This window comes from Hordeum vulgare, chromosome 1H (assembly GCF_904849725.1).
Source record: "Hordeum vulgare subsp. vulgare chromosome 1H, MorexV3_pseudomolecules_assembly, whole genome shotgun sequence".
NCBI lineage: Eukaryota > Viridiplantae > Streptophyta > Magnoliopsida > Poales > Poaceae > Hordeum > Hordeum vulgare.
The window spans coordinates 462,498,976-462,525,905 of NC_058518.1; the positions used below are offsets into that span (position 1 = coordinate 462,498,976).

Consider the following 26,930-nt stretch of genomic DNA (forward strand, 5'->3'; position numbering starts at 1 on the left):
TCAACAAGCACTTGAGGAAATGAAAGGGTTGAGGAAATAGAACCAAGGGCTCGGTGAAGACAATGATGTGAGGACCCAGTTCCAACTGTTGTGACAGTCATACGTCTGGTTTGGATCGGCTTGGTATTTAAGCCAAAGATCACACAGTCCCAGAACACATAGTCCTTGCTGTATTCTCCTTGAGCTAAGGTCACACAGACCTCGCCAAATCACTCGTGGTAAGTCTTCAGGGTAGACTTCCAAACCCTCACAAACTCGGTCACCCGACAATCCACAATTTCCTTTTGGATGCTCTAGACCCTGACGCCTAACCGTTTGGAATATGCACAATCTTCAAAGGTAACAAGCGTTGGTTCCACATAGAAACAATCTCTTCAGTGATGCTCAATCACTTTGGGTTGTAGGTCTTGGTGTTTTGGATTTTTCCCCATTGATGATTTTCTCTCATAGCCCTTGGAGGATGGGTTGATATTAAATGACACTTGTCAATTTCTCTCTGAGAGCAGCCAACCAACTAGTGGTTGTGGGGGCGGCTATTTATAGCCATGGTGCAACCCGACATGATATAACATAAATGCCCTCAATGATATGACCGTTATGTAGATAAGATATTTCGAGACAACTGGCGCTAAGAAAAACAACGGTCATAATTTTGAACTATGAAAGTCCTTAGGGCTATCATGTTTCTCACGGTAGGCAATTCACATTGGCAAAATCCTAAATACTCAGTCAGACCAATTTCCTCAAAGACCAGAAGAACTTCGTCTCTCTCACTAAAGAAATTGACTGAGCTGCAAGAGATTTCCAAAGGCTTCACTCGGAGGATTGGTTATGTGTTGGCTTTTGAGATGAGCATCACTTGGAGTTTTTTTCTTAGTATTACCTCGACCCCTTCAACAGTACAATGTTTCCTATGACTCCAAGAAAAGAAATGAAACTACAAAAACAAAAAAAATCACTCTTCGTAGTCTTGGCATCAATATCTTCAAGGTCACACCATTTCTTTATTTTCTAAGTCTTCAGTTGAAGACATTCATTTTTAGGGATCGACATTTGTCGGATATAACAAACTCCTCACCGACTTATAGAGCATGTGTACACTAACAAACATATTAGTCCCTTAACCAAGTCTTCAATACACCAAAATCACTAAGGGACACTAGATGCACTTACACATGCTTCGAGCGAAACTAGCGAACGGGTTTACATATAGGCCGGTCACATGCAGTGCGAGGTGGTTTTTAGTCTTGGGCTTTGATAAATTAAAATCAATCAAATAGGACAAACAATGAAAAAAATAAGATGACATTGACATCATACTTAGATGTGAGGTATTATCTCACATCTAGTGGTGACATAGGCAAACCCATCAAAAAAGTCTTACATTTCGGAATGGAGGGAGTACTGTTTTTTATGCGGAAAAGACCCAATACAATATATTAAGTATCACATTTTCTTACAAAACACCTTTATAAAAGAAAGGAAAATACATCCAAAATTGTGCACCCAACGACGATGGGCCATGAGCAAAGCTCGTTGCTGTCTTTGGGTCTACGTTTCAGTGAAGCAAACTTGTTTTAACCGAAAAGCATGTAGAAACGACAAATGGGAGTTGTTGACGTAGACGAGATGACGAAGACAATGAGAGTCACCGCCGCGTTGAGCCATTGAGGATAGATATGGCTGAACCTTATTTGCCGCCGCCATCACCATCGCAGGAGATGAAACCATGGATGGTCAAAAGACCTTAAGTGCCAAACCCCTAGACTATTAGACTAGATAAATAGATCTGTGAGGTAGCAACCGGGTTAAAGCAAAGGATAGATGTTTTGTTCGTGTCTCGAGCTGCTTGTATACGACATTCCTTGCAAACACGACAATGCTCATTTCGGTTTGTATATACTTCCTCCGTTCCTAAATATAAGTCTTTTTAAAGATTTCACTATAAACTACGTACGAGTGTATATAGACATAATTTAAAGTGTAGATTCACTCATTTTACTTCGTATGTAGTTTATAGTGAAATCTCTAAAAAATCTTATATTTAAGAACGAAGGGATTAATGTGCATACTCCTTTTTGAGATGCCAACATTATACAGTTAGAGCATTGGCTGCTGCGCTTTCATGGACATCAAATGAGGTCACCCTGGTGAACCGTTGACGCCATGTCTGTTTAAATAATGTATCAATAAATAATTATAATTGAACCGGTAGCCCGTCTAGCTCAGTTGGTAGAGCGCAAGGCTCTTAACCTTGTGGTCGTGGGTTCGAGCCCCACGGTGGGCGATTTGGTTTTTTTACATGTTATATTCGTTTTTGCTGTGTTGTGTTTGCTACACAACTGATGGTTAATGTTCGTCCGAAGTATGCAAAAAACATTTACCACTGTATATCCTACAGGCCAATCCAGGGATACGAGACAAAACAAGCACACAATCATGTGATGGGTTCCCTACAAATTACAATGCATGCAAACAAATGCTCACTTCAGCACACACACAAAAAGCCTACTGTCATGGGCTCCTACAAATTACAATCCGGGCAAACTAGTACACAAGTACGCTTGAAATCTCCTGTGAGATATACAGATCATGTCCGACATCGAAATAGTTCACACACAAAGTTTTGCCGAGCAAAACTCATTTTCACCTGCTCGCGCAACAAAGCTAGTGCAATATGCAAGCCATTCAATACACAAGATTCCATATAAAATTTGAATTACATCAGGAAGACAAACCATTCAATATGGAAGATTCCAGAGAAAATTTGCATCACCTCAGCAAGATAAGTTACAAGAGAAAAATTGCAACAAGACCCATTGCTCTAGGTTTAGTAGCAACAGCAACAGCAACAGGCCTGCTGTTGAATTGAGAGTAAAACTGCAATTATGTCAACAACATGCTGACAGTTAACAGCACAAGTACAACACCATACGTTGGTGACACGGATGGTGAACCAATATGACCCAGCATCTCCAAGGTGGTAGATTACAGGTAGCAGTCCATTCTAGTGATCATTTGAAGATTCCGGTGGCTGTTTTGCGTAGGATATCCTGGATCTGTTTGAAGCAGTATAAAAAAAAACATGTCAAGGGCTCTGTTTTATGTACACAGCTTGTACAAGAAAGAATACAAGAATATGTCCAAAAGGAAAGTCAGCAGAAGAATTACTTGTTTCGTTGATAGACCTATGTTTCCCAAGTCCGAAAGCTGCCAAATCACATTATGTTAAAAAGCTGACAAATACAGGTGACCTTCACATTCAGTATTAAGGATTTCATGGTACATAAATCTTACAGATCGGAATGGTCTGGGTGAATCCTCCCGGAGCTCGAGAATGTAGTCTGCTCTCTTTTCACCAATTCCCTGAAGAAGAAATGGGAAACATTAGTAGGAAAAGGACATGCTGCTATACCATCTATCAGATTATTATGAAATGTAAGGACCATACTTTCAGTTGCTGTAGCTCTTCCCTGCACCCATGGATAGGCAGGAGTAAATAATTAGAAAGGATAGAAGGTGGCTTGTGCGTTTAACAGAAGCCAACTACATAAATGAACTATAACAAACTTGAGGGTTTATACTTACTTGTTCGCAACATTTAAGAACTCAAGATACTGTTGAATAAGAGATTCCTGCGTAACATAGAGATGTTTAGAAATCGGTACTAAACTAAAACAGGTTGATGATAATATTCCAATGAAGGAGTACTATGAAATAGGAGAAAAATCATGCAGACCTTTAGGTTAGATCCCAGTGCATTAAACTTATCAAGAGGTGTACCATCTGGGTTCTTCTGAACTATATGATGTGCTCCTATTGGAGTTTTCAGCTCCAATGAAGGAGGGCAATTGACATTACAGGGAGTCATCATGTTTGAAGGAATGGGAGAAAGAGCTTTCCTAAGAGGAGATTCAGACTTGTCCTCTTTGCAAGGAGTTAACGACGGGGGTACCTCTGCATAAAACATGTCATATGGCTCAGACTCTAACATGGAAACATAGATCAAATTCCAAAGTTATACAACAAGCAAACCGAAAGTAGATTGTGTGCAATTACTTTCAATTGAATAGCTATCTTTTTTAATTTAAACAGTTTCATTTCTGTTAATGGTAAAGTCATGAACATTAGTCCATTCTTGCTGCAACTTTTGGTTTGTAAATGTTTTTGCTCTGGACCATTATCTTTCCAATGCAATGTCACGGAAAGCTCTTGTGCATTCATTAGAGTTTTCCTTTTTGTTTCTTCGCTTACTGACCTTTGTACGTTCAGAATCTATATCCAATTATCTCTTCTGTATATTTCAAACACCATACCTTTCTTAGTTGTCTTTACTTCACCTCGTGAGCTCGGTCTTGGTGTGTTTTCAGCAGTAGTATGGACTTCTGAATCAAAAAGCACCCTGTGAAACAGAAGATAAAACAGCTAAGAGCTCATAATTTCAGGTGGTCTATGTCAGACTTGTAGAGCAAAATTGGAGACACTGACTTCTTTATTTTAGCACCGTCTTGGTCCATTGCTTTAGCTCTACCCGACACCCGGGCAGATAGTGGTTGCTTCATATGGCTCATGGAAGAAGGAGTCTTCCATACAGTTGGGGACAGAAGTCCATTCCTCCTTTGGACACTCTTGGTTTTTCCCTTTGATTCCAGCCACAATTGCAACTTCGCTTCCATGTCCAGCTTTACTTTTGGAGTCTGTTCCTTGCTTGTCGAAGGCGTGTTGGTCACCATATGGCCTGAACGAGCAGCCATACTTATTGTGTGGACTGCCTCCTGGTATTCCACGGGATTCTGTGATACATGAAAAGCAATCAGCAAGTATCTATACTCTGTGGGATGAGACGTCTAGAGCAGAAACTCACCAGGCAAGCTATCATCACAGCACGGCTGTTGCCTCCTAGAGAATCTTGCAGTATGCGGGTCAATTTACTCTCTCTATAAGGTACCCGAGGCTCATTCTTCTTGAGAGCTGAAATGACATTAGATAATGCAAACAGTGAAGAATTGATCTTAGAGCTTTCTTGAAGGCGGATCCCTTCATTGCAAGTCTTTCTATTGTCCTCATTTCCTGAAATGAAACCAACACGGCATGATCTTAAACTGGAAATGCAAAGCTTTTATACGTTCTATGCACCTTATTACAGGGAGTCATACCAGCCAAGTCGATGAGGTTAAGCTTCCCTTTGACAGTATCATTACTGATCCTGATAGAGAGCACAGCATGGCTCCTACTTGAGACATCATTCAGGCCTATGTGGGCGGCTTTTCTCCTCTGCACACCTATCGAGTAGACCTCCTGAAATTCCTCCATTGATCGCACAGGGACCTTAAACCACGAAAAGACAACAGTAAGTGCACTGCAGAAGCTACACTTCAGCAACCACAGACACCCGAGGATGACCAAGCCCCAGCGCATTACCCAAGCCAAGCCCTTGAGCTGTAGGTTGCCAAGTTTGTCGTCGAAAGCCATGATCTCCTTTGCCTTGGGCTCGAGCAAGTCATAGCACCGTTCGAGGTACACCTCGTAATAGGAGATCTCCACGGAGCACCACGTGCCGGTGCAGCGCGCCAGGATGGTCGCAACCGACAAAGGGATGAGCCCCGGCACATCCTCGCTGCCCTGCACGGCAACAAGGTTTGTTACAGAAACAGGTCGGCCGTGCAGCAGGGCGGCATTTCTTCAAACAGGTTGTGGGCAAGACCGGGAGAATGGAATGGGCACCTGCATCGTGTAGGTCTTGCCGCTGCCGGTTGCCCCATAGGCAAACACGGTCGCGTTGGTGCCCTCAAAGATGCCCGGGATCACGGCGCTGAGCTCCTGGTCAAATACGTCGGAAACCCTTTCCTCTTGGCCGAAGTAGGCGTCCACCTTGTAGCACTCGTTCCGGCTGCACGGATCAGGAACAAATCGGTTTACCAGAGGAAGGATCAGGAAACAGGCAAGGACAAGAGGTAGAATTGGCCGTCGGCACCGCTACAATTTTAGAGTTAATCAGATCTCAAATCATGCGGCGTTTCCCTGACAGCTACACCAGGAGGGAGGGGAGCTGCGAATTTAGGAAAGTGCCGATAACTACTCGATTCGAGAGGCCGAGGCGGGTACCTGGTGTGCTGATCCTTGAGCTGGATAGTGACCTCGCCGCCGGGGTGGCGGCCGATGAGGGAGACGCAGGGGGCCGCCGCCGAGCTGGCCTCCGACGGGAGAAGCGGACGCACCCGCAGCACGACACGCACTGACTGCGAGGAGGAAGAGGAGGCGGCGCTCGCCATTGGGGAGAGGTCGACCGCGGTACACGGGAGAGGCGGGGGAGTAGATCGGGATGGGGCGAGGTTTTGGATCACCCGGGCGTCGTGGACCCTTTGGGGGGCAGGGAAGAAGACGGTGACCGTTGCCGGGGAAGCGGTTCGAATTTGAACACGGGAGGCGGGTCAGGTGAGGAACTCGTGGGCGCGGTGAGCCTGCGAGCAAGGCAGCTCCAACCGGCCAACGCACACGGGTATACGGTGAGGATCCAAAGCATCTACGGCCGAACATCGTAAATATGATTCATTAAGGACGTGTTTGGTTCGTTGTATTACATCTGGCTCGCATCCATCATGCAATATATTGATTGTTTGGTATACTGTATGTTTAGTTGGACCTGACCCGACATATGTAAAAAACGCCTCCAGGCCAGGCTGAGGGGAAACGCAAGTTCGGGCCGTTTCCGCGAGCGTGCACCCGCGCGTGTAGCGACCCAGCGACTCCCACACCCATGCGAGGATAGGGTTCCCTCCCCGACGCGTCGCTCTCGTCCCTGACACGCCGCTCTCGTCCCCCACCCCGACGCGCCGCTCTCGTCCCCCGCCCCGGCGAGCCGCTCTCCTCCCCCGCCCCGGCGAGCCGCTCTCCTCCCCCACAGGTTGGTTCTCCTCCTCCCTCCATCCCTGTCGGATCTGATCAAGTACGCCGCCGTCACAAGTGCACCTCCGCCTGCACGGGAGCAGCTGCCAGCCCTCGCGAGGGAGCGGAGCTCCTGGCCATGGCCGTCGTGGCCATGGGAGCTGCTTCTGTACAGGCTGCTCCCTGCTTACCAGTGTAGGTCCTTCGTGGCCGATCATGGGTCTGAAGGTTCCTGTAGGTCTTTCTTAGTATGGATCTGAACCTGTGCTAAATGTTGATCCCTGTTTACAATTTTTGCACATATTTTATTTTGTTTTGATGTAAATATTATCAGTGTTAATTTATCAGTATTAAATGTGTGCTAAATTTATATAGATGGATGACAACAGCAAGACTCGAGATACACTGATAGTGCAAGCTGCTGGTTTGGTTGCTGTTTTTATATCTGTTGGACATCATACAACCCACCAAACAACATCTGTTGTATGTTGCATCTCTCATACAACCCAAGATGCAACAATACCAAACAAAATCTAAGCTGAACCCGGCTCGTATCATGCACCCAACCAAACACACATCTCATTTTTATTTTGCATCAGCTCAACCAGGCCAGGACCACCCAAGCTCCTTCATGCAATGCACCCTGGATGCACCCAGGCAACCAAACACGCCCTAAAGGGGAGTGATCTGCGCCGGCGTTTGGTTGTAACAAATATTTACGTGACGTGTATCCAACTTTTTTAGTGAACGGTTGCAGCAAAAAATGATGTCGGTTGTAGCAAAAATTAACACGGTTGCAGCAAAAGTAAAAAAACATCGATTGTAACGAAAAAATCGAAGAACTGGAGTTGCAACCAAACGTATATGCAACTTTTTTACTGGACAAATGTAGGAAAAAAATAACGCTTGCAGCAAATATGACGCTGGTTGCAACAATTTAAACGAAAAAATGTTGCATGCCCAGTACACGGGCGCGCGCGGTCGCGTGCGGCCGGCCGATTGGTTCGGCCGGCGCACCGGCCAGAAACGATTCCCTTCACTAAAAGACGTGTTTTGTTCTAGAACTAAGTGGAATGTCATGGAACCGTTTGATTCCTTAGGAATGGAATGATTCCATCTTGATGGTTGGCTATAATGTAACAAGGTAGGATGGAATGGTTCTTACGAGAAGAATGGAGAAGCACCACACACAAGGACGTTGATCTGACCACCCCTCTAAAGGAAGGGACGGGAGGAGGAGATGCAGACGAGGCTGCGGCGGCGTAGACAGACCAGGCGACAACGGCGACGGTGCACGTAGACGAGCAGTAGCGGCGGCGCACGCACACGAACAGTACTGGAGCACCCGCAGGCGAGCAGCTGCGGAGGACGCATGCGAGCAACGACAGGGCACATGCACACGAGCAGCGGTGGTGGACACGCGGAGGCTAGCAGCGGCAGAGGACGCATGCGAGCAATGGCGGAGGACATGGGCACACGAGCAGCGGCGGGGCACACGCGCAGGCAGGAAGCATGGAGAGAAAGGGAAAGGAAAGAGCCGGTCGGTTCCATGTGGTCCGCTCGATTTCGGGAGACCGCGCGGAACGACATATCCAGGGAATATACCGTTCCCTTGAACCGATTGGTTCCGGTTCCTCTATCGAACCAAACACGTGAATGAGACTTGGTGACGGAACCAATCTGTGTCGTTCCACTTGGCTCTGGAAACCAAACACACCTTAAACATCCACCGACACGCCCGGTCAGTGATCAGGTATGTCCTTTATTTGTTTTTTTGAATAAAAGGGGTTTCCCCTGCTTCATTTTATTGAAGCAGGGAACCAACAAGTTTTACATCCATGGTACCCCACCAGTACAGCTCAAAAGCAAACTACCGGGAAACTAAACTCTGAGAAAACAGAGAAAGGTTCAGATACAAGCACTAGTAGGACATATTACAGATGAGATTTTATTAGAGCTTCAGTTCCTTAGGTCGGCGACCAAGCGATACGCAACAATTCTCCCCTGAACTTGTCCAGCTTAGTGATGAACTGACGAAGAACCCCCTCCCGTGTGGCGTCGCAAAGCACATCCCACTGTCGAAGAAAACCTCGAAGCTTCACAAGGGCGCAACCTAGACTTCTCCAACAACGACCCTGGAAACAGAAATCATTCCTTAGTCTCTAAATGCTCCATAAGGAAGCAGCAACAATCATATTTTGCACAGGCAATTTTTTATGCAGCTGCCACAAGGCACATACATCCTTAAAACAAGAGATATAGCAATCCGGAAATGAATCAGTAAAGAGCTTCCAAACACATCTAGCAACCACACAGTCAAAGAACAGGTGTTGCATCGATTACGTTTCTTTGCAGAACAAACAAGTAGGATCATTGACATTTCTACGTTTAGCTAAATTGTCTTTGGTCAAAACTTTGTTATAGACACATAACCAAAGAAACACATGAATCTTTTGTGGACAAAGAATTTTCCAAAGCTTATCCCCAATGGTAGAAACCACTCCCCCGAAGTTAATAGTATGATAAAAGGATTTAACCAAGTAAACCCCACACTTTTCCAACATCCAAACTGGGGTATCAGGGGTCTCTGTTAAGTTAACAGTCTGCATTATCTCCAACAATTGATTCCATCTAATCATACCACTATAGTAAACACACCTCCTAAAAGATAGTTTAAGGTTAACACCATCCCACACTTGAGAGATGGTGCACTCAGGTTGGTTACAAATAGAAAACAGATCCCAAAACTGAACTTTGAGGGAACAATCCCCAAACCATAAGTCATGCCAAAATTTGATGCTCTCCCCATTACCAATAGTCCATTTATATAAATTCCTAGAGGCATTTAAAGCCCAGGTTACACTCTTCCAAAAGGAAGAGCCATTGTCAGCTTTAGTCCAAAAAATACTAGGAGAAACAGTGTTATACTTGAAAGAGATAACCTCTTTCCAATCTTTATATTGGGGATCAACAAACCTTTTCCCCAGGAGGCTAAAAGGGCCATATTAAATTCTTTTAAATTGGGAATACCCATGCCCCCAAATGACTTCTTCCTGGCAATCAGGCCCCAGTTAGCGAGATGATACTTATGTTGGTCTCCTACACTTCCCAAGAAGAAATGGGCCGTCTGGGAATTAATAGCATCAATTGCCCACTTTGGAAACCTAATCACAACCATAAGGTAAGCAGGAATACTGACTATACAAGCACATAGCAGTATTAGCTTACCTCTGTAAGAGAGATGCTGACCCAACCAGCCAGAAATACAACTAATAATCCCATAAATGATAGGCTGCAGGTCCTCTCTATGCAACTTGTCAAAATGAAGGGGCACACCTAAATATTTGATGGGAAAAGAACCAATCTTGCAGCTAAAGATCTGGGCAAAAGATTTAGCAACCTCTTCCTCAATATTAATGGTGAGAAGATCACTCTTATGGAAGTTGATCTTCATCCCAGACAGGTTTTCAAAACAAAATAAAATCCATTTGAAGTTTCTGGCTTTGTCAGGAGTTAGCCAAAAAAAGTAAAGTATCATCAGCATACTGTAAACTAACAATCCCTCCATTAACTACATGAGGCAGAAGCCCCGAGATTAAATTTTGTTGAGAAGCTTTAATCAACATTTTGAAAAACACATCTTCAACTAGATTAAAAAGAAGGGGAGAAATGGGGCCCCCTTGCTTGAGACCCTTACCATCCAAAAAATAGGGTCCAATCACATCATTAATACGGACACTAAAAGTACTTCTAAGAATCACACTTTTAATCCAAGAGATCCACCTGATCCCAAACACCTAGATCGCAGCATATCAAAAACAAATTCCCAACTCACCCTATCATAGGCTTTCTTATAATCTAGTTTGAGCACAAGCCCTTGGGTTTTGATCTCTTAATCTCATGGATAACTTCATGAGCTAACACCACTCTCTCAAGAATAAATCTACCTTTAATAAAAGTTGTTTGATTAGAAGATATCAGTCTATCTCCAATAGGGGATAATCTGGTGGTCATGGCCTTGGTAAGAATCTTAACTGCACAGTTCCCCAGACTAATAGGTCTAAATATCCTTGGCATATAATTCTTTAGGAATTAACACAATAATGGCAAAGTTCAGATTATAAATGTCAAGATTACCCACTTCAAAATCTCTCACCATGGCCATGAAGTCGTTTTTAATCAGATCCCAAAAAACCTGATAGAATAAAAAAGAAAGAGCATCAAGTCCTGGTGCACCATGTGCATAGGAACTGAAGATGGCCTCTTTAATCTCCTCTTCAGAAGAAAAAAAAATCTGTAACACCTCATTTTCCTCCGAAGTAACCAATTCACCATCCTTCCAAAAGGAAGGTCCCAAACTTATATTGTGTTTCTGCTCAAAACCAAAAAGATTTTTATAAAAAGATGTGGCAACCTCCAACATCTCTTTTGTGGAATGAACAGGGCCATCATCCCCATTCAGCTCAAACAAGTGATTCTTCCTATGACGATGGTTAGCTAAGGCATGGAAGTATTTATTGTTCTTGTCCCCGTCTAAAATCCTCATATCTCTGGAACGCTGCCACAAGGCAGTCTCTTCTTTCTTCCAGATCTCGTCTAACTCTTTCTTAATCTCCTCCATACGGGCCCTATCAGTCTCATCTAACCGGTTGGTCTTAGAGAAAACATCAAGGATATCAAACTCTTGAAGAAGATCCTTTATTTGTCCCTCCGTGCAACCACACTTCTCATTTTCTTCCTTACATGTCCGGTGAATTGCATGTCATTGGTGGAGAGGAAGAGAGAGAAAGAAAAAAATGCATAAAGAAAATAAAAAGGTGGTCCGGGTTGGGGCCGCGTCCTATGTGGCGAACTGAATGGGCGCGCCCGGATGCGTCCGCAAGCCCTCATATCGGCCCCATATTTGAGATGAATATGAGGGATCGCGAACAACCCGGCCGTAGAGGGATGGTATGAGGGGTCCGGTTGGGTCACTTTTTTCTTCTCTCTTTTGTCCGATCACAAACTGGACGCGTCCGCGGACGTATGAGAAATTATTTGAGGGGTCCGGCTGTAGATGCTTTAAACACACCACTAGTAAAAAACATCATACAAGACCTCCTAAAACGAATTTACGGTATAACGAGGCATGAGACGAACCAGATCTCATAAACTCGTATCGTAAAAGATTGTTTTTCTCCTCACACTTCTTCTTACGCATTCGACAAACTCAAACTCAAACTCCGACTGGCCAGAACGACGCCACTCCAACCTGCTGCCTACTCCGGCGATGCTTCGATGACGCTCCTGTGGCGATCCGGCCCGCAGTGTGCTCCGGCGATGTTTCAGTCGACCGCCTAGGAGCTCCCGTGGCGATCCGTCCCGCAGTGTGCTCCAAGGTTGACCGGCTTAGAGGATCCTCAAGAAACTGCTAGAATTCTCCATATATAATGGATGAGAGCTCTAATATACAAAAGCCTGTAATTTCTTTTGCACGATATGCTGTTTTACACGATCTATTCGGTACTTTCTTTAGCGAGTAAAGTAAATCTGTAGGTTTAACCATTTTTATGGGATCTGCTAGAGATGTTCTAACTCCAACAACTTTCGAGATTTTGTACATTTGGGTCGGGCAAAGGGACGGCGTCTCTCCGTTTAACATTTGCGTTGGACAACGCCTCCAGCCAACGAATGTATTTCTTCCGGCCACATCTCTTTTGAATTGAGTTGATGCCACGAATACCCGTAAACTTATAGGAAGGAAAATTCCTACGATCATGAAAGGTCATATGAACTCTCGCCCAAAAAATGACATATTTTTGCTTGGGGACAGTCTTTTGATCTTGCCCTATTTCTTTTCAACTTTCACAAACCAACTTGTCCTCATCTTTGATGACCCCGTGTGAATGCTTTGCTTCCGCTTTTGTGCATTGACTTGCAATGGCTCCTCCTCAATGTCTATGCTCTCTTCTTCGTCTTCGCAATAGATGTCTTCATGCCATGAGTTGTCGTGGCCCTCAGCCTCTTCTTCTTGGTTTCCATGGCCAATGTCATCGACCTCTTCATCTTGGTCGTGACCATCTTGGCTTTGGCTCTCGTATGGATCAAAGCATTAGCATCGGCCCTTTGGGTGGAAGGCTTGACCATGGCCCTTGTAGATGACTTTCTCCATGAAAGTGTTGAAGTTGAGGTCGTCTTGCACCGGCGTCAGGTACGGTGTTTCGTCGAACAGGTTGCGGGCGTCTGGAAGGTTGGCCGTAGGAGATCGCCCACGTCTGCTTCCTTTGCATCCTAGTGGGCGACTGGCCGACGCCATCGGACCGAGATGTGACGTTGAGGTCGACGGCAATCATGCGAACGGGGGTGGCTGGCGGTATCACGCTATCGTTGGACAACATGAATAATCAGGTCGCAACATGCGTGTGCCGGATAAACATGACTAGTTTGCAGTGTATTGGAGGAGGTAAGCGACTAGCCCCGTGGAGGTCCAACAGCCGAAGAGCATGTGCTCGCTGCAGCCATGGTTGTGGCGGAAAGAATGGCCAACATGAGTCGGCTAAACCCTATCATGAGGAGGCGCCACTAGTGGAAATATGGCTAGCAACAACTCTTGTTGATGGCGCACCAAATTCCTCCAACACCAGCACTAATATTTTTAAATAGGGTTGGCGTCGGCTAAATTTGCACGTTATTGCTACACACATAGTAGCGGCGTTCAAATTCGGCCAAACGTCACTTGTATGAGAACCCCATCACTCCCCCTTGCGTAAAATATTGGTGGCGTGGCTAAAGTTCCTACGCCAGTACTACTATGGTATGTACTTGTGTCGTGCAACTTTTGTCGCACGCCATAGGTATATTTTGTGGGGCCCGTAGATATTTTGGTGGCGTTCCTAAAGGTTAAACGACATAAGTATTTCCATCTATATATATAGCTAGCTAGACTGGTTCATTATATGTGATCTCTTGACGGTAATGCCATATATGTGTGTATACAGACAGACCGGCGACCTCTTCTTCCTCCGAACCATTGAGAGCTAGACTATATCAACTACTAGCTACTTGATTTTGTTGTGTGTGTGTCTATATATAATCCTCTAGGCATGTAATGCCCAATATATTTTTGGTTTCAATTTTTTAGCAAATGCATGTGTGTAGTAATATGCTGAAATGTTTTTGACCATTTTTTGTAGGCACTGTGGAAGTTCATGATTCATATATATGAATCGAACTATAAATGAGTTCTGTAAAGTCGTGTTGGAAGATATGAATCAGAAAGGGGAAACAAAAATATCATGTCCATATAAGAAGTGCGAAAACATAGTTTTGGTTAACACTTCTACTGGTCGTGTGAAGATGCATTTGTTGAAATATGATTCCATGTCTGGTTACACATGATGGACAAGTCATGGTGAGAAAGAGGACGATGACGAAGTCTAAGGGGCAGTACATGATTATGAGCTAGAAGGAGGTGTGGAGAATGTTTCACAACATGAAAATCACCTCGACGGACACGAAGAACGCAACGGTAAAGAACTGTCAAAGAAAGAAGATCTAGATGACTATGACCAATGTGGTATCTATCAAGAAGAAGATGCCATTATTCGGATAGAGAAGTGTAAGAAAAGACCCCGAAGCACGTTGGATGCAAACAACTTCCGTTGAGAGCTCCTGCACAGACAAACGAAAAACTTTTGTTCAGAGCCCCCACACAAACAAGAGAAAAATTTCCGTTGAGAGCCCTCGCACAAACAAGAGAAATCGAGAAACGACGTCGTAGTTAATTTTTATCTGTATTTTATTTATTATTAACTTGGCAACATTTGAATGTATTTTAATATTAATGTTATAATCTTCTTGTGTTTGTGACCTTATCCATCCCTTTTAACCTTTACCGAATTTTATTATTCTACATTTTTATTGACCTTCGGAAGTTGAATTAGACGTAATTTTGAAAGAAAAATAGCTATGGCGTTGGTGATGTCACCAGCACCATAGCTAACATAGCTACGTCATTGGTGATGTCATCAATGCCACATCTATTTTCCCTTTTGTCTTTGTCAATTTGGGGAGAAATGTTTACAACAAAACTTTCGTTTCGCGCCCTCACACCCTCCGCTCCTTGCGTCGCCGCCACCACCTCGTCGTCGCCCTCCCCTGCTGTCACGCCGTCGGCCCCAACCACCTCGACCTCACCGCGAATTATTTACTCCCTCTCCCATCGTTTTCCACCTTCCCTTATGGTCGTCGCACTGCTCGAGCCGCCGTCAACCTCAATCGCGCCGACCTCGTCGCGACGCCTTTACTCCCTCCCCTGCCGTTGCGCCATCGGGCCCAATGACCTCGACCTCGTCGCGTCTTCTTTACCCGCTCCCCCGCTATCATCCACCTGCCACGTTCGTGCCAACACCTCGATTCCAACGGTAAGTGATCGAGATTCCTTTTTTAAAAGTTCATACACATATGTGTTAGAATTGATACACATCATTTAATAGTAAATTAGTTGTAGCTGTAACATTGTGAGTTGTTTTGGAGTTGTATTTGAGGAAATGTGGTTGAAATTTTGTTTCGATGGAAATGTAGTTACTTATGTATTGTTTGCAAAGAATGCATATGGTTGCCAATGTTTTGGCAAAACATTGATTAATTCCCGTTTTGTCAAATATCTCGCAGCCAATATGTCCAAATTGTAGCAAATGTCATGTTGAAATTTTGTATTTTGTATATGAATTGATAATTATATGTCCTATTTGTTTTTGTATAGATGTCCAATCGAACGAACCACATGCTCGGCTCTTCTTTGACACGTTCGGCAAATGACGAAGATGTATTTATGGACGCACATGGCCAGGAAGATTATGAGGAGGTTAATCTAGATGACTTCTATGTGAGAGGCACTGGCTACACAAGTGTTCCTGGTGCGGAGGGTAATCCTGATAAGGGCACTGATGAGTCTTCTGCTGAGGAAGAGGTAGAGGTGAACGAGCATGTTTCAAAATCCAAGAAGCAACAAAAATCTAGGAGCCGAGATACTATCGGCACCAATAGGTTTGTCGTCACACGAGTTAACGAGACTGGTGAGCCTGTTAGTCCACCGAAAACCGTTGCTCACTATGACAACACCCTAGGTGTCATCCTTCGAGAAGTTTGCTCCATCAACGAGACAAATTTAATGGATATGGACAAATCTAATCTGCGAAAACTCCTCATAATAAGGGTGCACACAATCAATACTGCCTACACTCCCAAATGTGAGCTCAACAAGGATGTCGCGGTAGCGGACCCGTACCTCATGTACGAGACCAGCGCCAATCACCCTGAGCACCGACAAGTTATGTGGAGGTATTTGACAGACTTCATGATTGCCAACATGGACAAAGTCTGCCATCTCGTGCCCTACTATCTGAAGTAAGTAACCTTGTCTAGATAGATTGTACACTTTTTTAGTAAAATCTCATTATGCATGCTTCCACGTAAAACCATTAACTCATCTTTTTATGCACAAAACATTGTGTCCTAATCATTGTTATCCCAAAGTTCGCCAAAACTTATTTCCAGGATTTGACAAGAAAGTGAAAAAAAACTACAAAGGCAACAAGGTCCTAGATGAAGCACTTTTCGCGTATACTAGACGGGAAGGGGTGATTAGAGAGGATATAGGAAGTTTGACAAATTTAAAGTGATGCGCTTCAGCCACAAAACCGACTTTGTTGCATGCAGTAGCCGGAAAACAGTGATATAGATAGCTACTACGTCGTCCACCACATGGAGGAGTACATGCGGGAGGGAGAACGCCTTAAAAAGAACTGAGACGTCATCGCATGGGGGAAGAAAATGGAGGAAATTAACCCAAGAAATAGGAGATATGAGTTTAGACGCATCCAGGTGAAGTTTCCTACCATCCTCAAGAAGGATGGCATCCACCATGTCGGGGTTTTCAACGACGGTGCACCTACCAGCCCGGAGGAGATAAAAGCTTGCCTTCAGAAGCAGGGGCTTGATGCTAACGGTCGTGTGTCTCCCGCGTACCCGTCGAAGAAATACGTTAATAATCCTTATGCTGATATGTAATAGTATAGTGTCAGCTACCTATGTTGTTAGTTCTACAATACTACTAGTTCGATGAGCTACATGTGTGTGAGGTTCTGTGTTATCGTACTTTAAAACTTGACTAGCTATCTTAACTAATTATCTAAGCACTTGTACTACATTACATAGTTATCTTGAATGTATTTGAATTGTTGTTACTGGTTACCTTATTCTACATGTGAACGTTGTTGTTTCCCGCCGTCGTGCCAACGATTTTTTGATGCTTACAAATTATGTAATGACATGCTAACAAGGTACAACACATGCTGAAAGGATGTGGATGTCACCTAGAGGGGGGGGGGTGAATGGACGCTCTAAAATAATTATGGTTTAGGCTTGAACAAATGCGGAATAAAACTAGCGTTTAATTAGTCAAGCACAAAACCTAAAACATCTAGTCTCATCTATGTGCATCAACAACTTATGCTAAGCAAGATAAACAACTAAGTTAAAGCAAGATATATATCAAGAGACAATATGGAAATCACAAAGTAAAGTGCATAAGTAAAAGACTCGGGTAAGAGATAAACGAGGCACGTCGAGACAACGATGTATCCCAAAGTTCACACCCTTACAGATGCTAATCTCCGTTTGCAGCGGTGTGGAGGCACAGTGCTCCCCAAGAAGCCACTAGGGCCACCGTAATCTTCTCACACCCTTGCACAATACAAGATGTTGCGATTCCACTAAGGGACCCTTGAGGGCGGTCACCGAACCCGTACAAATGGCAACCCTTGGGGGCGATCACCGAACGTGTACACTTTGGCAACCCTTGGGGGCAGTCAACGAAACCCGTACAAAATGCTCATGGCAATCTCCACAACTTAATTGGACACCCCATCGCTTGCCCGGAGCTTTACACCACAATGATTGAGCTCTGAGGCACCACCAAGATTCTAGGACGCCAAAGCACACAAGATCAATAAGCTCTAGGGTACCAAGCACCCAAGAGTAAAAATCTTCTCAAACTTCACTTCCACATATCACCGTGGATGACTCAAACCAATGCAACTACTGCAATGGCAAGGACACACAAAGTGGTTAAGTCCCTCACACTCAAATCCCTCCACAACAACAAAAGCTATGGAGGAATATGAGAGGAAGAACAAGGAGTTCACAAAGAACTCCAAGATCTAGATCCAAGGGGTTCCCCTCACATAGAGGAGAAAGTGATTGGTGGAAACGTAGATCTAGATCTTCTCTCTATTTTCCCTCAAGAACTAGCAAGAATGAGTGGATGGATTGAGAGTTAGAGCAAGCTCGAAGAAGGCCAACAACGGGGTAAGAACACAAGCTCAATGTTGGAAATATGCCTTAGAAGCAATAATAAATTTGTTATTATTATATTTCCTTATTCATGATAATCGTTTATTATCCATGCTAGAATTGTATTGATTAGAAACTCAATTACATGTGTGGATACATAGACAACACACTGTCCCTAGTGAGCCTCTAGTTGACTAGCTCGTCGACAAAGATGGTCAATGTTTCGTGGCCATAGACAAGTTTTGTCACTTGATAACAGGATCACATCATTAGGAGAATGATGTGATGGACAAGACCCAAGCTATGAACGTAACATATGATCGTGTCAGTTTATTGCTACTGTTTTCTGCATGTCAATGCATCTGTTCCTATGACCATGAGATCATGTGACTCCCGGACAGCTGAGGAATACCTTGTGTGTATCAAACATCACGACATAATTGGGTGATTATAAAGGTGCTCTAGAGGTATCTCCGAGGGTGTCTGTTGGGTTGGGGTGAACCAAGACTGGGATTTGTGACTCCATATGAAGGCGAGGTATATCGGGGCCCACTCGGTAATACAACATCACAATAAGCCTTGCAAGCAATGTGACTAAGGGGTTAGTCACGGGATTTTGTATTAGGGAACGAGTATAGAGACTTGCCGGTAATGAGATTGAACTAGGTATAGAGATACCGATGATCGAATCTCGGGCAAGTAACATACCGAAGGACAAAGGGAACAACATACGAGATTAACTGAATCCTTGACATAGAGGTTCAACCGCTAAATATCTTCGTAGAATATGTAGGAGACAATATTGGCATCCAGGTCCCGCTATTGGTTATGGACCAGAGAGTGTCTCAGGTCATGTCTGCATAGTTCTCGAACCCGCAGGGTCTGCACACTTAAGGTTCGGTGGCGTTTCAGTATTGTTGAGTTATGTGTGTTTGGTAACCTAAAGTTGTTCGTAGTCCCGGATGAGATCTCGGATCTCAAGAGGAGCTCCGGAATGGTCCAGAGGTAAAGATTGATATATAGGAAAGTGGGTTTTGAACTCCGGAAAAGTTTCAGGCATTTCCGGCACTGTACCGGGAGTGACGAATGGGTTCCGAGGGTCCACCAGGTGGGCCCAACCACCCCAAATGGTCTCATGGGCTGTGGGAGGACGTGTACCAGACCCTAGTGGGCTAGCCGAACCCCCTACTAAAGACCAATGTGGTTGGGAGGTGGGAAGGAAAGAAACCCAAGTGGGGAACGGAGGAATCCTACTAGGAGTAGGATTGGAGGTGGACTCTTCCACCTCCTCCACTTCGGCCGAACCCTTAGGCTTTGCTCAGTTACTCCCTGTCCCAAGGGGATTGGAGGGGATTTCGGGGAATTTGACTTGCATGGGATTCAATCCCCTTCAATCCCTGCCAAACCCTTTCCAAATCCGTGTCAACCGAACGCAGCCTTAGGGTTTTTTGAGGCTGCCTCCTCCCCTCCCTCCCTCCTATATATACTAGATAAATTAGAGGGCAGCCCCAACCCTAATTAGCCACATGCTACCCTCTCTCTCTAGATCGTTTTCTCCTTTAGATTAGTACCGTAGAGCTTGGAGAACTCTACCACCACGCCGCCGTGTTGGAGAACTTATCTACCTCTCCGCCCCTTGATGACCCACAAGTATAGGGGATCAATCATAGTCCTTTCGATAAGTAAGAGTGTCGAACCCAACGAGGAGCAGAAGGCTCTGATAAACGGTTTTCAGCAAGGTAATAACTGCAAGCACTGAAAGTAGCGGTAACAAGTGATGGTGTAGTGAGGTGAAACGTAGCAAGCGAAAAGTAACAAGTAACAAGTAGTAGCAATGGTGCAGCAAGTGGCCCAATCCCTTTTGTAGCAAGGGACAAGCCTGAACAAAGTCTTATAGGAGGAAAAACGCTCCCGAGGACACACGGGAATTTCTGTCATGCTAGTTTCATCATGTTCATATGATTTGCGTTCGTTACTTTGATAGTTTGATATGTGGGTGGACCGGCGCTTGGGTACTGCCCTTACTTGGACAAGCATCCCACTTATGATTAACCCCTCTCGCAAGCATCCTCAACTACGAAAGAAGAATTAAGACAACGTCTAACCATAGCATTAAACTAGTGGATCCAAATCAGCCCCTTACGAAGCAACACATAGCCTGGGGTTTAAGCTTCTGTCACTCCAGCAACCCATCATCTACTTACTACTCCCCAATGCCTTCCTCTAGGCCCAAATATGGTGAAGTGTTATGTAGTCGACGTTCACATAACACTACTAGAGGAAAAGACAACATACAACATATCAAAATACCGAACGAATATCAAATTCACATGACTATTATCAGCATGACTTATCCCATGTCCTTAGGAACAAAAGTAACTACTCACAAAGTATAATCATAATCATGATCAGAGGTGTAATGAATAGCATCAATGATCTGAACATAAACTCTTCCACCAAGTAATCCAACTAGCATCAACTACAAAGAGTAATCAACACTACTAGTAACCTTACAAGTACCAATCGGAGTCGTGAGACGGAGATTGGTTACAAGATATGAATTAGGGATTGGAGAGGAGATGGTGCTGATGAAGATGTTGATGAAGATGCCTCCCCTACGACGAGAGGAGTGTTGGTGATGACGATGGCGACGTTTTCCCCCTCCGGGAGGGAAGTTTCCTCGGCAGGATCGTCGTGCCGGAGCTCTAGATTGGATGTGCTCAAGTTCCGCCTCGTGGCGGCGGCGAAACCACGAAAAAGCTTCCGATTGATTTTTTCTGGAATGAAACCCTTCGTATAGCAAAAGAGGGGGGCCAGTGGAACGTCAAGGAGCCCACAAGCTTGCTAGCCGCCCTATGGTACTTCTTTCGCCCAATATTTTTTTTATATAATCCCAAAAAATTCCACGTAACTTTTCAAGGCATCTGGAGATGTGCAGAATAGTGGACTAAGATTTGCTCCTTTCCAGTCCAGAATTCCACCTGCCTGAATTCTCCCTCTTCAAATAAACGTTGCAAAATAAGAGAGAAAAGGCATAAATATGGTACCACAAAGTAATATAATAGCCCATAAAGCAATAAATATCAACATGAAAGGATGATGCAAAATTGACGTATCAACTCCCCCAAGCTTAGACCTCGCTTTTCCTCAAGCGGAAACCAAGTTCCATAAACATGTCCACATGTTTAGGGACGAAGGTGTCGATAAAACATAATACGGACATGAGGGCATCATGATCACACATAGAACAGCAATACATCATAAAGATTCTTATGGGAAAGTAACAATTCCTTCACAAAGCAAAGTATGAAGCAAAAACCTTACCGAGAAGTAACCAACAACAGTCCATAGTCGTTGAAGCAATTGCAATTTATCATAATATCAGAAAGAGTCAAATAAGAGCTTGTAAGGCAAACCCACATACTCAATCATCTCTTTTGTTTTCCACAATTGTTACAACTCACGTGGTACTCATGGTGTCAAACTTTCAGCTGGACACAGAGGAAGATAGGGGCTTATTGTTTTGCCTCCCAACGATTTACCTCAAGGGTAAAGTCAACACTAATAAAGCATAAGTACTCAACTCCAAGTTGATATATGAATATAGATCTTTCCCAAGCATGTGACGATAGCCAAGACAAAGGCAAAAATAGGGAATTGGTGAAGATCACGATGACTCTTACAAGGGCAAAAAGTAAAGGTACAAGATAGGCCCTTCACAGAGGGAAGCAGAGGTTGTCATGCGCTTTTGAGGTTTGAATGTGTGTCATCTTAGTGCGGAGGAACGTTACTTTATATTGCCTCCTGTGATAAAGAACTTTATTATGCAATCTGTCGCTTTTATGCCTTCCTCATCACAGGTTCATACAAAGCTTATTTTCCACACACTAATAGATCATACATATAAGAGAGAAATTTTTATTGCTTGCACCGATGACAACTTACTTGAAGGATCCTATTCAATCCATAGGTAGGTATGGTGGACTCTCATGGCAAAACTGGGTTGAAGGTTTATGGATGCACAAGTAGTATCTCTACTTGGTGCGGGAGTTTTGGCTAATATGAGGTGGAAGCAATCGTCACATGTTAAGGGACCTCTAATCATATAACATTGTTTGGAACCAAGCAAACACAATTCATTATGTTGTCTTCCTTGTCCAACATCTACTCCTAAGCATGTAATAGTTTGGTGAGTGCTCACAATAGTAAAAAGTGTCTAAGATGATATATTTATATGTGAACCTCTCTTTCCTTATTACTTCTTATTAATTGCAACAATGACTGAGGTCTATGTTGATTTGTTCTCAACAAGTTTCAATCATCAAACATGTCATATGTGAAGCTATCACTTTCCATAGGATCGTCTCATGATCTTTCATGGTATCGTTCTTTTCATACTTTTGATCACGACATAAAGCAAAGCCCTTGACTAAGATACTCTTTATTATATAGCTCACCAGCTCGAATACATCGGGGGAGAGACAAAAGCAAAAGACTCAAACTAAACACTAAAACTTATTCCTCTAAGAGAAGAGATAAAAAACTGAAAAGGAAAGAACTAAAAAAAAGGTAAAAACAAAAGATATAAAGGTGATACGATACCACGGCAACTCCCCCAAGATTGGCAAAAGCCAAGGGGATTGCCCATACCAATGCTTAGTTGTCTTCCTTTGGCGGTGATGGTGGTGTTGTTGTTGAAGTAGTCTGATCCTCCGTCTTCGAAGGCATAGGTGCTCCATCATGGCAGGATGAACGAGTCGCCGGAATCCTCAAATCTGCAGCCAACCTTATTGATTTAAATCTCTACTCATACTCACAGTTTTGGTTCTGCAGGTCATAGATCTGGCCGTGAAGTTGATCAACCCAGTCATAGAGCCTGGAGAGGTGTTTCCCAATGTCAATGGCATCCATCTTGTGATTGCTAGTGAACTCCGTGATCATCATGTGGTTGGCGTTGATTCCACGCTCCACCATCCCTTGGCACTTGAAGACTTGTTGCTCCATTGCTTCGAGCCTCGTCTCCATGCTTTCGGTCTTCTTAGGCCCCTCAACATCACGGATGTGCAACATCCCCTCGCTCATCTTGATAGATTGAGGGTGTTTCAGCACTTCCGTGAGGTAGGGATTGATGACCTTCTCGAAGATCTTGTCCTTAGGAGCGTTTGGGGAAGTCATGGTGATCTAAATCTGTCACAGTAACAAGCTCAAAATGAAAACAGCGGAAAACTGCACGATACAGAGATCAAAACCTTCGGGCGAATATATATTGATTTTTTCTAGACCAGAAGGAGTGCTCCGCAGGAAAACCGAGTCCGGCAGGCACACGAGGTGCCCACAAGGCCTCCCTCCGCCACCAGGGGGGTAAAGATGGTGTCCAAGCTTGTGGCTGCCTCGTGCGCTCTCCGGAGTGCTTTTTATTTTTCTAATTTTCCAAAAATTCCAAAACGGAAGAAATTTCCTATTGGAAAAGCATCGGAGTCAAATTTCTTGCCGAAACAGATACCTCTTCGTTTTCAGGGTCTGAAACAGGCTGATAAACATCCCTTATGTACTCCTCTGGAGTTATGACATTGATGATATTGGTATCAACATTTATGGGAGTACCAGAGATGTAATGCTTGATTCTTTGCCCATTTACCACTCCAGGAAAATTTCCTTCCGTGTTATTGATTTTTATGGCACCGGAACGATATACTTCCTCGATAACATAAGGACCTTCCCATTTAGAGAGAAGCTTGCGTGCAAAGAATATCAAACGAGAATTGTATAGCAAGACATAATCACCTACATTGAACTCTCGTTTCTGTATTCGTTTGTCGTGCCATCTCTTAACCTTTTCCTTGAACAACTTGGCATTCTCATATGCCTGGGACCTCCATTCATCTAACGAGCAGATATCAAACAACCGCTTCTCACCGGCAAGTTTGAAATCAAAGTTGAGCTCTTTGATTGCCCAATAAGCTTTGTGTTCCAGCTCAAGAGGTAAATGACAGGCCTTACCGTAAACCATTTTATACGGCGGCATGCCAATGGGATTCTTATAGGCAGTCCTATAAGCCCATAGTGCATCGTCAAGTTTGCTAGACCAATTCTTTCGAGATCTATTGATGGTCTTTTGTAAGATCAATTTGATCTCCGTATTACTCAACTCCACTTGACCACTAGACTGAGGATGATAAGGAGATGCAACTCTATGGTTGACATCATACTTAGCGAGCATCTTGCGGAAAACACCATGAATGAAGTGTGAACCTCCATCAGTCATCAAATATCTAGGGACTCCAAATCTTGGGAAAATGAATTCTTTAAGCATCTTAATAGAGGTGTGGTGATCAGCATTTTTAGTGGGGATAGCTTCTACCCACTTAGTGACATAATCCATAGCAACTAAGATGTGAGTGTACCCATTGGAACTTGGGAAAGGTCCCATATAATCAAAGCCCCAGACATCAAATGGTTCAATGACAAGTGAATAGTTCATAGGCATTTCCTGACGCTTACTGATGTTCCCTATTCTTTGGCATTCGTCACAAGACAAGACAAACTTACGGGCATCCTTGAAGAGAGTGGGCTAATAGAAACCTGATTGCAATACCTTGTGGGCAGTTCTATCTCCAGCGTGGTGTCCTCCGTAGGCTTCGGAATGACATTTCTGCAAGATCTGTCCCTGTTCATGTTCAGGCACACAACGTCTAATAACACCACATACTCCTTCCTTATAAAGGTGAGGATCATCCCAAAAGTAGTGTCTCAAATCAAAGAAGAATTTCTTCTTTTGCTGATAGGTGAAACTGGGTGGTATGTATTTGGCTATGATATAGTTTGCATAATCAGCGTACCACGGTGCACTGTGTGAACTGCGGATGACATTTAGTTGCTCATCAAGAAAGCTGTCATCAATAGGTAGTGGGACATCTAGGACATTATCTAGCCTAGACAAGTTATCTCCTACAGGGTTATCAACACCCTTTCGGTCAACGACGTGCAAATCAAATTCCTGTAGCAGGAGAACCCATCTGATCAGTCTAGGCTTAGCGTCCTTCTTCTCCATGAGGTACTTAATAGCAGCATGATCATAGTGAATAGTGACTTTGGAGTCAACTATGTATGTAGCGACCCGACTCGAAACGAGTCAAGCCTTTGTGTATCTGTGCCATCCGTGGATCAGTATGCTGGCACACACAGTACATCAATGTATATATCAAAGTGCAATCACATGTAAATAGCATAAAACTGATATATACCTTAAAATCTCTGCGGAAACAGTCAAAGGGAGTGGAGTCCCAATAAACACCAACGACAGGCTGAGTGTAGACCGTAACCCTGAATCGTACTCTTACTCGTCGAAGAAAAATATCTGCAACCTAAGACGTTGCAGCTGTGTAGGTCAGCATATTGAATATGCCGACAAGTCACATAAGAGAGAGGTGAAAAGTAATCATCTATTCTATATGCATATATGGCAGGTGGGGCTGTAAGTTTTTAGCGGAAAAGCAAAGTTCTCTCCTACAACAATAGAGGGGCTAAAAGCAAAATATTACTACATTGTTGGTTGTTAATGAGATGGTTCGCCAACCAGTTCTCATACCCAAGTTATCAATATTACCCACATCAAGTATATATAATGGTGTTGAGAATTTCAGATAACTTCAGTTCCTTTGGCTCAAGTTGTCCATGACCGTGGACATGGCTAATCGATTAGGTTTGAGTACTCTGCAGAGTTTTGCACACGTTCCCCACAAGATTTGATCGCCTCCGGGTATGTCCTCGCACTTCAGGGTGTTTGAAGACCGGATGATCAAAACGTGGTCTTTCAACGGGTCCCTCTGATCCCCTGTTGGTGCCCATCCAATCCTACCGTTCTTCTACATCTGCTAGCACCGCCTCTCCAGAGTCGTCGTGTTGTCCAACCAAGCCAGAGCCCATAATGACTTGTGGCTGTGCAGGTAAGCCTTGGGTCTTGAAAATATCCGTCCATCTCTTTGAGCCTGGGTGAAGCTTTCCGCCAGATGTCATGGCACTTCCCCATGCATCCCGGGTCGTCCACTGGTTTCTCTAGGGAGCCCATCTAAACCGTCCTTCACCCAGAGTTGCATTGCATCACGAGGTCTTGAAAAGTCTTGACTTAACCGGTCTTGGTTATTAAATTATTCTCGCATCACTCGTGATAGACTCTCAACCAGAACCCCGTCTACTCAAGCATAGCATAATAGAATTTGTCGTCCCGGGCCAAGTAACAGGGTTGTTGGGGTGCCTACCACATGATACTACATCAAGTAACCATATTTTTCCAAGTACCTAGTCAGCATGCAAATGGTTATTAGTATGGTAGAACTACGATGCATAAAACATAGGTGATACACGATCAAATGACTTGCCTGGTGAGGTTGACGAAGAAGAATTATCGTTCTCGAGAAATAACTTGATAGAACTATTCGTCACTCTCCGATGAAATCTATATAAGCAACATAGTATTCACATAAGCACTCACACTAGCAATCATTCTAGCAATGAAATATCAAACAACAATAAAAGTAGATGAAATCAAAACAATATGAAAGATCGAATAAGAATCGAAATGGGAACTTCAAAGAGAGCTTGGGAGTCTTCTACTACAACATTCACAAAAATAATTTTTGTCTAACAGAAAGAAAAACTTAAATAACACAGAATATAATATAAATTTAACTAAGACAAAATAAAGTATTTTT

General features: G+C 43.9%; 1 protein-coding gene and 1 non-coding gene across 2 annotated transcripts; one reads left to right on the forward strand and one right to left on the reverse strand.

Annotated features, from left to right (window-relative positions):
- The first annotated feature begins 2,214 nt into the window (after positions 1-2,214).
- Positions 2,215-2,287, forward strand: TRNAK-CUU. The gene has a single exon. It is a non-coding gene; the product is annotated as a tRNA-Lys (tRNA).
- A 400-nt stretch (positions 2,288-2,687) lies between these two features.
- Positions 2,688-6,404, reverse strand: LOC123445495 (kinesin-like protein KIN-10C). Its single transcript, XM_045122488.1, has 13 exons — positions 6,106-6,404; positions 5,725-5,890; positions 5,422-5,622; positions 5,157-5,328; positions 4,865-5,070; positions 4,489-4,793; positions 4,317-4,402; positions 3,740-3,957; positions 3,589-3,635; positions 3,452-3,473; positions 3,298-3,366; positions 3,172-3,210; positions 2,688-3,059 (listed from the first exon to the last, which is right to left on the reverse strand). The coding sequence occupies exons 1-13, from the start codon at positions 6,270-6,272 to the stop codon at positions 3,015-3,017; spliced, it is 1,743 nt and encodes a 580-aa protein (XP_044978423.1). The 5' UTR covers positions 6,273-6,404; the 3' UTR covers positions 2,688-3,014.
- Between the last annotated feature and the right edge of the window lie 20,526 nt (positions 6,405-26,930).